This window comes from Westerdykella ornata (genome assembly GCF_010094085.1).
Source record: "Westerdykella ornata strain CBS 379.55 unplaced genomic scaffold EI97scaffold_6, whole genome shotgun sequence".
Taxonomy (NCBI): Eukaryota; Fungi; Ascomycota; class Dothideomycetes; order Pleosporales; family Sporormiaceae; genus Westerdykella; species Westerdykella ornata.
Window position 1 is genome coordinate 860,459 of NW_022986856.1, and position 10,684 is coordinate 871,142.

General features: G+C 52.8%; 6 protein-coding genes across 6 annotated transcripts; 3 read left to right on the forward strand and 3 right to left on the reverse strand.

Moving 5' to 3' along the window:
* Positions 1 to 97: 97 nt before the first annotated feature.
* On the reverse strand, positions 98 to 2,991 carry EI97DRAFT_281671 (uncharacterized protein). The gene has a single exon (XM_033794364.1). It carries the CDS (start codon positions 2,775 to 2,777, stop codon positions 213 to 215), a length of 2,565 nt encoding a protein of 854 aa, XP_033655561.1. The 5' UTR covers positions 2,778 to 2,991; the 3' UTR covers positions 98 to 212.
* Positions 2,992 to 3,026: 35 nt separating this feature from the next.
* EI97DRAFT_432109 (SH3 domain signaling protein) lies at positions 3,027 to 5,329 on the forward strand. Its single transcript, XM_033798091.1, has 3 exons — positions 3,027 to 3,476; positions 3,528 to 3,845; positions 3,934 to 5,329. Exons 1-3 carry the CDS (start codon positions 3,366 to 3,368, stop codon positions 4,948 to 4,950), a joined length of 1,446 nt encoding a protein of 481 aa, XP_033655562.1. The 5' UTR covers positions 3,027 to 3,365; the 3' UTR covers positions 4,951 to 5,329.
* Positions 5,078 to 6,742, forward strand: EI97DRAFT_281656 (uncharacterized protein). The gene is made up of 4 exons (XM_033794363.1): positions 5,078 to 5,158; positions 5,312 to 5,375; positions 5,466 to 6,533; positions 6,624 to 6,742. Exons 2-3 carry the CDS (start codon positions 5,358 to 5,360, stop codon positions 6,477 to 6,479), a joined length of 1,032 nt encoding a protein of 343 aa, XP_033655563.1. The 5' UTR covers positions 5,078 to 5,158; positions 5,312 to 5,357; the 3' UTR covers positions 6,480 to 6,533; positions 6,624 to 6,742.
* Positions 6,672 to 7,694, reverse strand: EI97DRAFT_432112 (uncharacterized protein). The gene is made up of 2 exons (XM_033798092.1): positions 6,947 to 7,694; positions 6,672 to 6,893 (listed from the first exon to the last, which is right to left on the reverse strand). The coding sequence occupies exons 1-2, from the start codon at positions 7,491 to 7,493 to the stop codon at positions 6,733 to 6,735; spliced, it is 708 nt and encodes a 235-aa protein (XP_033655564.1). The 5' UTR covers positions 7,494 to 7,694; the 3' UTR covers positions 6,672 to 6,732.
* An 823-nt stretch (positions 7,695 to 8,517) lies between these two features.
* EI97DRAFT_457253 (uncharacterized protein) lies at positions 8,518 to 9,249 on the forward strand (the record flags this gene model as incomplete). Its single annotated transcript, XM_033800799.1, has 3 exons — positions 8,518 to 8,642; positions 8,803 to 8,987; positions 9,077 to 9,249. The coding sequence occupies 3 exons, from the start codon at positions 8,518 to 8,520 to the stop codon at positions 9,247 to 9,249; spliced, it is 483 nt and encodes a 160-aa protein (XP_033655565.1).
* Positions 9,250 to 9,655: 406 nt separating this feature from the next.
* EI97DRAFT_281747 (uncharacterized protein) lies at positions 9,656 to 10,456 on the reverse strand. Its single transcript, XM_033794365.1, has one exon. The coding sequence runs from the start codon at positions 10,148 to 10,150 to the stop codon at positions 9,842 to 9,844; it is 309 nt and encodes a 102-aa protein (XP_033655566.1). The 5' UTR covers positions 10,151 to 10,456; the 3' UTR covers positions 9,656 to 9,841.
* Positions 10,457 to 10,684: the final 228 nt, after the last annotated feature.

Sequence of the window (10,684 nt, forward strand, 5' to 3'; positions counted from 1 at the left end):
ATCTAATAACGATAATGATACCACGCCCCCGTTGAAACCCGGATGTCAACGTTTCTGACTTCATACCTATTCTCAAATTCTCCAACTGGGCTACAAATCAACAGTGCGGATGGCGACGCTTGTAGTCGCCAGCGATCTTCATGCGTCTTCCAAGGCCCCACCCACATCGGCCATGAACTCTAGAGCGCCCTCTTTGCCACTGTTCTTGGATCCTACCTTCCCTCCGGCTTCCAGCCTAGCAGGTCAAACGCCTCTGTGCTCCAGGGACCAACATCATTATCTACGACGGGACTCGGTAACTCCATATCCGCGACCGATCCCTCGCCACCTACGGCAGTATCAACATCCAGACCCGTGGTCCGCAGGAGCTTACGTCTGGGGTCCGTTCTCTTAATCAATGCTGCCAGGCCCGATTTTTCCGGCTTACACGTTTGCTGCTGGGGTACATCTTGCTTCTCTACGACGGCTGAACCTTCACCTGGCAGCAGCGGCGGCGGCGGCATCGCCATGTTTCTGCGCTCCCAGTCCTCACTCGTGCTACGAATCGGTGGATTTGGTCGCGTATCTGGCATGTTCGCATTGTTGGCGCTTTTGACACGGCGAAGTGGAGATTTTCCGATAGCCACAGATCTTGAACCTATAGGGTTGATGATGTTTCCGGCTGCGTTTCCCTCTTCCATCTGACCTGTTGTACAGGAGGAATTTGCCTGCGCCCCTGGATTCATGGGACCAGTTGCGATCTTGCCACCAGCGAAGAGCGGATCTGTTGGACTATCGCTTTCCCTGTGAAGAGGGGTAGGTCGTTCTTGATCCCGCTGCGGCCGCTTCGCGTCGATTTTTGCCTTGCGTCTATTGGGAACCGCGTTTCCATCCTTCTTCTTATGTTTCGTTCGGATCCCCCCTGTGGAAAAGGGAGCTGCTGGCTTTGACTTTGTGGGCGAGTGAGAAGGTCGGGTTTGAGCTGCTGGGGCCGCTCTAGGTACTTGAGCGGTAGAGGGCTGCTCCAATGAGGATGGTGGGGGAGACGGTTCCGATGTAGGAGAATCATCAGGTATTGTGATGGTCTCCCGGACTTGACCAGGATCCTGCGGTCCAGATTCCAAAGTATTTGCTGTGGGACGGCAAGGGGTTTCTGGTTTGGCTTGGGATCTCTTGGGTTTCGATGCCGAACGCGCAGTGCGTCGGTTGGCAAGTTTCTGAGAAACGTACTCGTTGGGTCCCTCTTCGTCGACCTTATTTCGCTCTTCTAGCCGTGGAGATGGTCCGGGCAGGGATTTCACCCTCGCTGAATGCTGGCGCTTCGGAGATACCTTGGGTAGCATTTTCTGCTCCATCAATCCTCGAACGACGTCGATATCTTCGAAAGCAGGTGATAATGATAATAACGAAGGGCTGCTTTCTCCCACCGATTCGTGCTTTCTACTCGCGCTTTTTTCCCTTTTGTCGAAAGACTGATCATCCTGATGGGGTGAGCCCAACGATATGCGACACAGGGTAGCGTTCGTTGGCATGAGTTCGTCATCATCTGAAGACGCATGGGCAGCTTCGACGTTCGTCTCCGAAATTCCTAGCACCTTAGGTCTGTATCCCGTTTGCTTCCCGTCAGACGGTTTTGCACCCTTCGCCTTCGAGTGTATGGTTTCTATAGGCTTTGGAGGAGCTCTATTAGATGGTGGTGATAATTCACAAAGCAGCATCCTGCGCTTTACCCCTCTGGATAGACGCAGAGACTTTGCACGAGGATCGCGCTGCGGCGAACTTTTGGGGGAAGGATCCTTCTGACGCTTCTTGATGGGTTGGAGAGCAAAATCAACATTGGACACACGGTTCGAGGCACTGACTGGCGGAGATGATGATCGTAGAGGGGGTTGAGGCGTCTCCACTGGTCTTGCATGAGGGAGGCGTATCCGTCCCTTGGGGATCCTCGGCGTCTTCTCAGTTGATACTCCGTTACGCATCAGCGACTGCGGAGGAACTGAAGTATTTGGCAACGTTTGTATATCAGCAGCATGCGGCTTGATATCCGGACTGGAGAAGGGAACGTCGGAGGAGGTGGAGTCTAGAACGATCGGAGTTGATCCCCTAGGGACCGCTCCGCCCGCCGCTGACGACGTTTGGTTCAATGCCCGTGGTGGATATACCGAATGGTTCTTGGTGTTCGAAGTCAAATTGACTATTGGACTCGACGACCCTGTTTGCAGGCGCACAGGATTGTGTGTCGTCTTTTGTCTCTTTGCAGTTCTGTTCCCAGCCGACTCATTCTCTTTCTTCCGCTCTCTTCGAATCTCGTAAGGTGACTTTATGGGTGTGGCCTTTCCTATGGGTCCCCTGGGGTTTCCCAGCAGCGTGCTCAGGGACTTGTGCCGCAAGTGGGAGGAAGTATTTGGTGGGTTGCTGCCCTGCGGTTTTCGGGTGGCTGGTGCAGGTTCGCCATGAGGAGGCTTGCTGCTTTTCTCGAACAAGGGCGTGAGGTCCGTCTGCGAGACTCCAACCGCATCTGCCACCTCGACCATGACGCCCTTGTCCAGGGTCAATTCATCTCCTTCTTGCGGGGAGTTGGCGTCCTTCCAGTATGTGTCTCCAACGTAATTGCGGCTGGTGTCGTATAGCATAACGCGGCTGTTGAAGGAATGGAACTTGAGGTAGCCATCTTGCCAGCGTTTTTGCTTGCGGCGGATATCATGAGTGAACAGGCAGCGGAACTCGGCGACAGGAGCGGTGTTTTGGGAAGCGGGAAGCCGTGAGAGACGCGCCGGATTGTGCAAGGAAGTGGTCATGACGCGCAGAAGTAGTGGACTCGAAGCGTTTCAGGGCTGTGCGAAGACATGACATGAGGAGTGGAAGTGAGGGCCTCGTGGGAGGTCGGAGGTGGGATGTGAAGGGCAGTCGACGTTGAAGAGATGCGCCGGGGCTGGTTGGACGCGTTGGTGATCGAAAGGGGAAAGGTCGTTTGATGCGACTTCACGTGACCACCCGTGCCTCACCAACTTCCGTCTGCTGCTTCTCTTCTCTTCGTGCTCCTCCCTATCTCCCAGGTCGCACAGTCCTTACTGTACACGAACCCCTCCCTGATCGTCATACACAACCTTGGAACACTTGCCCGGAACAGCGGGTCCGAGGGGTGCAATTGGGCGAAATGGGCCAACAATTCGTGGCGTAGGTCTGCTCACGTCTGCTCCGCCCCATGAAACGCGGGGCGTTCACCCGTTGGCCACATTATTTATTATCCATCTGCTGCCTGGGGTCCTGATGTCCAAGTCCATACCACCATCGCTACTGCAACCGCCTTGACGACAGTCGTTTTCCTTCGCTCATTGAGCCCTCTTTCCTCCCTCTCCTTTAGCGGTACTTTTCAATCGCTCACGATGCAGCGCCTCCAGCGCAAGGTTGGGCGCTTCCTCCCCAGGACGCCCAACGAAGCCGACATTGAAGCAATGCTGAGGGACTTCAACGACTCGGACCAGATGCTGGAGAAGGTAGGATGAGGTGTATGCCAGCTTCCAACTTACGCAGCCTGACACCGTTAGATCGAGAGTGCTGCAAAGCAATGGCGCGACGCCTGGACCAATATCCTCGCCCACCAGCTGGCCGCCATTGAGTGCATGCACTCCATCTACAAGCCATTGGGTGCGAAGAGCAGCGACTACGGTTCCCAGGTCGCCGTGGATACACCGGCCGCGACCTTGGAACGCTGCGCCCAACTGCAACAAGCCTTCTCCGAGCTGAAGACAGACATGATGGAGGAAGTGGCCGACATTGAGAAGAAACTCATCACGCCAGCCAGGATTGCACGTGATTCTTTGAAGCCTATGAAGAAGGCCATTAAGAAGCGCGAGGATAGAAAGGTAGGTTTTTTATTTTTATTTTTTTATTCCTTTTTCCTCTGCAACTATTTGCTCAACTTGCGCGCCCTGCTCACGGCTAGAACCGCAGGTCGACTACGAGCGCTACAAGAGCCGTACGGAAGCATTGCAGAACAAGAAGACCCGATCAGATCGCGAAACTTCAGCGTTGATCAAGCACGAGAGTGATCTCACAAAAGCAACCCACGAATACCAGTACGCCGACGAGGCCCTCCGCACTCAACTGCCCCGCCTGAACGCAGCCACCTTTTCCCTCCTGCCCCATCTTCTGGCCAACCAGATTGTCTTGCAAAACAACCTGATAGGAAATTTGTACACTGTTCTGAACCAGTATTCCATTGAGCAAGGCTACCCAGACCCTCCCCCGGAGCTGGAAGAGGTCGTTCCAGTGTGGGAGTCTGCCTTCACACCTCTGCGGACGGAGTTGGAGTCTTCGCTTGAGCTCTTACGGACGGGCAAGGCAGTGCGCCAGCCGATGCGACTACCAGACCAGGGCAGTAGCTTGACTGGATTGGGAATCCGGAACAAAGTCATACCCGGACGAAGATCTAGCAGCAATACCAGTGTCCCAACCGTGAATGCACCTCGGTCACCCCGCCCTGGGCACACCTTAGCTCCTCCGTCTGAGGGGCCGCCTGTGCCTCTCTCCAACAAGCCGTCCATGTCTTCTCTCAACACGTCTACACCCAGACTCGGTGCTTCGCCTGGCCGACTAACACCGCCGAGCGCGACCGACCAGTGGGGAGGCAGTACGCCGACGGTGTCTTACGCCTCAGCAAATGGTGCAGGTACAAAAGCTAGCCACGACGACTATTTTGGTCGGCAGCGGATCCTTTCAACCGCGTCATCGCCAAACCCGGCAGCGGGAAAGAAGAAGCCTCCCCCACCTCCGCCCAAGAAGATTGGCTCCTTCCATGGGGAATACGTGACGGCCATGTACGACTTTGACGGGATGAATGAGGGCGATTTGACGTTCCGGGAGGGCGACCGCATTCGGGTGGTGAAGAAGACGAACAGTTCGCACGACTGGTGGGAGGGTGAGCTACGGGGAGAGAAGGGCAGTTTCCCTGCCAACTACTGCAAGTGAAGGGAAACAAGAGTTGATACCGCCGTCCACTTATGGTTCTCGGAGGGCGATGATGAGCATGTAGTCAGCTTGGTGTATCATTCGATAAGGATCACTCGCAATATCATGTCGTGGATCATGCGCTCGCCGAGTACATTTTGCGGATTCCCGTGCTGCAACTGTTTAATGCCTGTACAACCACAAACATGATGGGAACCTCGTAGACACGGTCAGTAAATATACAAGTCGTGAAGCTTCGAATGGCCCCCACCCTGCCCTCGGCTGAAGCGCACGTGCCCGTGCGGGTGACTGCTCGGGTGATGCAGCCTCACCTGCATGATCTGCAATTCGCCCTCTTCTCACCTTATCACTATTAAACTAGACTATGGACACTCTCGAGAGCATCGCAGCGTCTCCCTGCACTGAAAATGGCTGACACCAACCATGTAAGAGTCTCCAACTGTACTATGTATGGTACAATTTGCTTGGTATCAACGTGTGTATAGTGCTCAAACTCACATTACTCTGCTGCACAGGACGACATCGCCTTGCCATCGCTCTCGCTCAAACCTCCTTTCAGCCCAGGAACCGTCTTGATACCGACCTCGGGAAAGAAGGGCAGTGCAGCCAACGCACTCCCTACCATCTTCGGCAAAGACAACCATTGCCGCCTCGTCAAGAACAACATTAGAGACTTTCTCAAGGAAGACCTCAACCTCGACCGCTTAAACGACATCGATGGCTACTTATGGATGGCAGGCAGGCCGATGAGAGCACGCCCACTCCATCGTTACAGGATGTTGGGCTTCGATGTGCTCCACACCCAGCAGATGGACCTCCACCTCCTCAAGTACTCCAATCAAGTGCTGGTGAAGCCTCTCCCCGACTATCTCCTGTCGCATTCCTTCTGGACCGATCATCTGTGCGGGAACACAAAAGTGCACAGGAAACTGCACGAGGCGGCGTGCGGCTTCTTGCTCAGCTACATCTGGCTGCTCGTCTATCCCATAGACCTCCAGCTTGCGCAGGACTTCAAACTCGTGCCCAGATCCATCAAGTGGCCGCTGTGGGAGAGATTCGTCAGCGACTTCGTCAACCACATTGATGTCAATGCCCTCGACCAGGTGAACAAACGGTACCATTTCGGTGAGCTACGCCTAGGCCGCATAAATACCATCTACCGCGTCCGCTTCGCACATCGATACTTTGTGCGGGGCTATCTGTACGGGTATAACCGCTATGTGGTCTTCTTCCAGCGCAATTTCAACTGGATTCTTGTCGTCTTTGTCTTCTTCTCGCTCGTCTTGAGTGCCATGCAGGTCGGCGTCAGCGTGTCACCGCTCCAGGAGGACGAGGCATACCGCAAGGCGACATACGGGTTTGTTGTGTTCAGCATGATGACTGTAGCCTTTGTCCTGGCGTTTGTGAGCGTTATGTTTACTTTCATATATTTCTTCAATATGGTGGCGGCTATTGTACATGATAGGCGACAGAGGAAGGAGAGAGGCTTGTTGGCACAGGTGAAAACCGGACGTCTTCAGAACCCCTAGGAGCGCTGACCCCATATACCCAGGAAGGAAGATTTTTCAAACGCCGAGTCGCATGTGAGCTTTAGAGCCAGTGCTCGTTCATTGTTCTCCTCCGCAATGAAACCCGTTAGCATGCATCTGTATGGAGTTCTGATCAATAAGCAGAACGGCGATACTCGATCAGGCACGGAGCGAAGACTGACGGTTATCCAGTAAGGCGTTGGGAAAGTTGTTTTCAAGATTACGGCAAAAGGGAACAATCCATGACAAGAAATTATAGCTCATCCCGCTGGTTTTCCGCAGCTTTCTCCTTCACCTGGAAAGCCTCAATGGTAATCTCCACCTCGTTCTTCCCGGTTTTCTTGTGCTCAACCTTGCCTAAGATTGCTCCGTCCTTGGGCTCGGTGGAATATGTCTCCAAGTAGTCGAAGACGCCTATGCAGGAATTAGCCCCCGTCATCTAGTCGAACAGAACAATTCCGACTTACCCTCACACTTCTTCCCGTCAGCCTCATCCACCCACAACGGTACAAGCGGGTAGATGGCGCCGGGTGCAAAGAACACCACGTCATCCTGGACGCTGAACCACCTCTGGTTCGTGTTCTTGTTGATCCACTCACGCACACCGTACGGCAGTGCCTCGTAGTCCATCTTCAACAGCTCGCGCTTGTCACCATGCTTGTCCTCGCCATTCCACGTCCCAGGGTAGTGCTGTTTGTTGTAGAAGACTTTCAACTGGGGCGCAAAGTCCTTGAGGGTTGGGTACAGCTCCTTCAATTGGTAGATCTCGGCCGTCAGCGTCGTGGTGGAATGGCATGACGTGGTGTAAGGGTCTAGTGCGCTTGATGTGGCGGTCCATTTCGGTGTCCAAATCTCGCCAATGGGTGTGGGGTCTGGGACCTTCGAACTTGACGCCGATGAGGCACTTTCGGTTGAGCTGGAGGCTGATGAGGAGGAGGAGGAAGAAGAAGAAGAGTCTGTTGCGAAGGCCGTGGCCGCGAGGAGCGCCGGCGATAGGATGGTTGTAAGTCTCATCGTGCAACTGGTTGTGTTGTGGCAGTTGTGGCCTATAACGGGTGCGTACGGTTTGTTCAGACAAAGATCTCTTGTGTTCTTCAATTGCAATCTTTAACCACAGTGAAAGGAAACGATGATAAAATATCCAGAACCTCAAGAACAGCCCGAGGACGCGCACCATCTATATACCCCATCATCCCCCGCAGATCATCTCCATTATGCTTTCTGTCCTTTCGCACTTCTTGGCGGACTTGCGTGCATTTGAATCGTCTTGAGACGTTCACGCGTTGTTTTTCCGCGTTCCCATATTAACGGCCGGGGTCGCTAGCGCGTCACAGCGTGCAGCCTAGATTAATAGGACACGGTGGAATCATAATATGGAATACTGCTTGGGTAAGTTGGAGAGAATACCTGCGCTTTTCAATAATAAGGAGGGTACGGTCGGGCACTTTGCCGTTGCTGGGATGGCACATGCCGCAGCAGTAGGAATGAATGTCATATCACGTGACAGTTACAATGTGGCTCACTGTCAAGGTTGTTGCTTGCCAAGGTTACCTGGAGCAGCGAGGGAATGGATTTCAGAAATCGAAACACAGAAAGCGTGGCGCACAGGGAGCAATACTGGTCAACCAGATGCCAGTCACCTTCCTCACCAGGTGACGCTTTTCTTGGACATGATCAACTTCGAGCCACGTCCAAATGGCCGGAATCTCATTATATGCCTATAGCAGGTAACACTGGAATGGTAACTATGTAGGGTTGAGCCTAAGGTTCAGGAGTCAATAGAGTCATCTGCCGTGTGGGAGTCATGACATTGATGTGTGCAAGCTGACAACGTTCTCATGATCTCTTTCCCAACGTACAGGAGTATTGCGATACCCCCCCTCACTTCACAGTACATCTTCGTATAATTCTAGAAGCTCAAACCGAATACCCTTCCATGGCGCAGAAACACCTCAGTGCTTCCCGTCCTGTTACGGACAGCGACAAGCCATCACACAGTTCACACCCACAACGCTTCTCTTCCTCAAAGTATACAAATATGTTGGTCCAAGCAGACGGGGTCCCAGCGAGACACAATGTGCTTGCCGCACTATGTACCTGGCTTCTTCTTGCCGGGTATATCGTGCTTCCTGCGACCTTTGATAAACTGGAGAAGAATCGCAAGTTGGATACGGCTTTGAAAAAGGGCCTTTGAGGCGGGTCAGGCGTGCGTACATTTTGCTCTTCCCTTTGTTAACATTTTGATATTTCAGGTTTGAGAGTGACAGAGAATATCTTCTTCCTCTCGCGGCAATAATGACACGACATGTTGACGTCTCTACAGCGATATATCACTCGCAGTTTTGGCCGCCGCCCTCTGCATCACCGGCATCATCGGCTGTCTAACGCTCCTCTGCAAGTACAGGCGAAACTATATCTGGATAGTCAACCGCATTTTCATACCTGCTTTGCTCCACAGCATTGCTGGGTTGGTGTCGACTCTGATTAATGTGTACACGGCGCAGGATGGTAAGTTCAATTCCGTGGCCGTTTAATATGATTGCATAGGCTTGTGAAACTGTTGCTATTTTAAAGGGCTGTGGCTTACTGGAGCGTAGGGGACTACTCGGTTACGGCTACGGCTGCATTGACGGGGACGTCTTTGTGCCTTGCGGTGACGCTATCGTTGAGTCTGGTGATTTATGTGGGGAAGATTGGTAGGATGAAGAGGAATCATGATAGTATGGAAGCGCTGCATAATGCGGTAGCGATTCGCCGCCGAATCGAGTAGATGAATGGATACCGAGACAGTGGATACAGTGGTTGAATACTTTGTTCCATTATGGATATGTATATCCGTTCTTTTCCTTGGTTGGTACAACTTACGAACAAGCAGAAGTGACGTGTTTAGCCTCTCCTTACCACCTTTTGGTGGTATGGTCAGATCCAGGGCGCGTGAACAGCTTTCTGTTATGGCTCAACTGGGCTGGCGTTATCCCAGGTCAGATTCGCGCTTCCATCATCTCCCCTCGATAGGATATGAGAAGAACCAAAAGCCATTCGCGACATGACTGAAAGTGCATTGAATCATGCAATGCACAGCTTATGTGTTTGAAGACGCGTCTGATGGCTGTCGCGGAGCAATCAATAACAGGTACAGAAGCAAAAAGAGATATCGATTTATATGTCTTATTATTGTAAATATCTATTACCCCCGCGAAAGAAGATAGGAACGCCGAAGTCCCAATTCTAACAAAATCGCAGTACCCATTGTTCTCAACGCCGTAGTCATTATGGTATCATGCAGCACAGCGTCATTATTCCACCCCCTCCTCACTATAATCCACGCATGACGGTTGTCGAAAATCCACTCCGGAACCGCTCTACCGGCTGGAACGTGTGTTGATTCCTTGCGAATAGTACACCTCATACGCGGCATTGACACTATCGTGATGCTCCTTTGCGCGCCTCTTGACAGCCTCCCACGCCTTCCTGGCCATGGTCGGCTCCTTGGTGGATCCCTTCGCCAGTGAGTCCTTGGATAGTATGCTGGATGCCGAACTCATGGGAGTCTTGGTGAGGTCGGATTCGAAGGAGGAACGTGGTTGGCGAGATTGTTGGTGGGTTGGTGCTGGTGATTGCGGGAGGAGAGCATTGGCGATGTGCATGCGCTTGGTTGGTGCGGAAGGCATTGTGTGGAGTGTGGAAATGCCACTGAGTGGGTCGGCAGCGGATACGGTATGAGGGCTGAAGAATGGAGACGATGCGTGGGCTTCCTTTGGCTGATAGTATACGTCTGGTCGTTGGTGGTGGAAGTGAAGTGGACCGGTTCCAAGATTGAGAGAGTTCAGAGGCGGCGAGGAATGATGATATGTTTTCGAATGGCGTAGGATATGTTCTCTGCGAGTCGAAGCTGCTTGAAGCTATGAAAGCTATGTGGATGCCCTAGGTTGTGACAATCTCACTCTTATATAGTCTACAGCTCGCTCTCCTACATCGGACTCCAAGGCGACGGGGAAGGACTCTAATCATGGGCTGTGTCATCGCGCCCTACACAAACCCACGGAAAAAGCACGCGATACGAATGCAAAAGGAAAGGCCACGCCCTGCCAGACATAGACTACCTACTGTATAACATGTACATGCCTGAGCCAGAACCAGATTAGAGTCAGCCAATACGTGAACACTCCACAATGGGCTTCAAAGTAGCCAACCAGAGCGCTCCC

What these genes read in the sequence shown, in the direction of transcription:
- EI97DRAFT_281671 (XM_033794364.1), bottom strand. Translation starts at nt 2,777, where the DNA reads ATGACCACTTCCTTGCACAATCCGGCGCGTCTCTCACGGCTTCCCGCT.
- EI97DRAFT_432109 (XM_033798091.1), top strand. Translation starts at nt 3,366, where the DNA reads ATGCAGCGCCTCCAGCGCAAGGTTGGGCGCTTCCTCCCCAGGACGCCC. An exon ending in CGGACCAGATGCTGGAGAAG is followed by an intron (nt 3,477 to 3,527) that starts GTAGGATGAGGT and finishes TGACACCGTTAG; the next exon opens with ATCGAGAGTGCTGCAAAGCA. An exon ending in AGAAGCGCGAGGATAGAAAG is followed by an intron (nt 3,846 to 3,933) that starts GTAGGTTTTTTA and finishes CTAGAACCGCAG; the next exon opens with GTCGACTACGAGCGCTACAA.
- EI97DRAFT_432112 (XM_033798092.1), bottom strand. Translation starts at nt 7,493, where the DNA reads ATGAGACTTACAACCATCCTATCGCCGGCGCTCCTCGCGGCCACGGCC. An exon ending in TGACGGGAAGAAGTGTGAGG is followed by an intron (nt 6,894 to 6,946) that starts GTAAGTCGGAAT and finishes ATTCCTGCATAG; the next exon opens with GCGTCTTCGACTACTTGGAG.
- EI97DRAFT_281747 (XM_033794365.1), bottom strand. Translation starts at nt 10,150, where the DNA reads ATGCCTTCCGCACCAACCAAGCGCATGCACATCGCCAATGCTCTCCTC.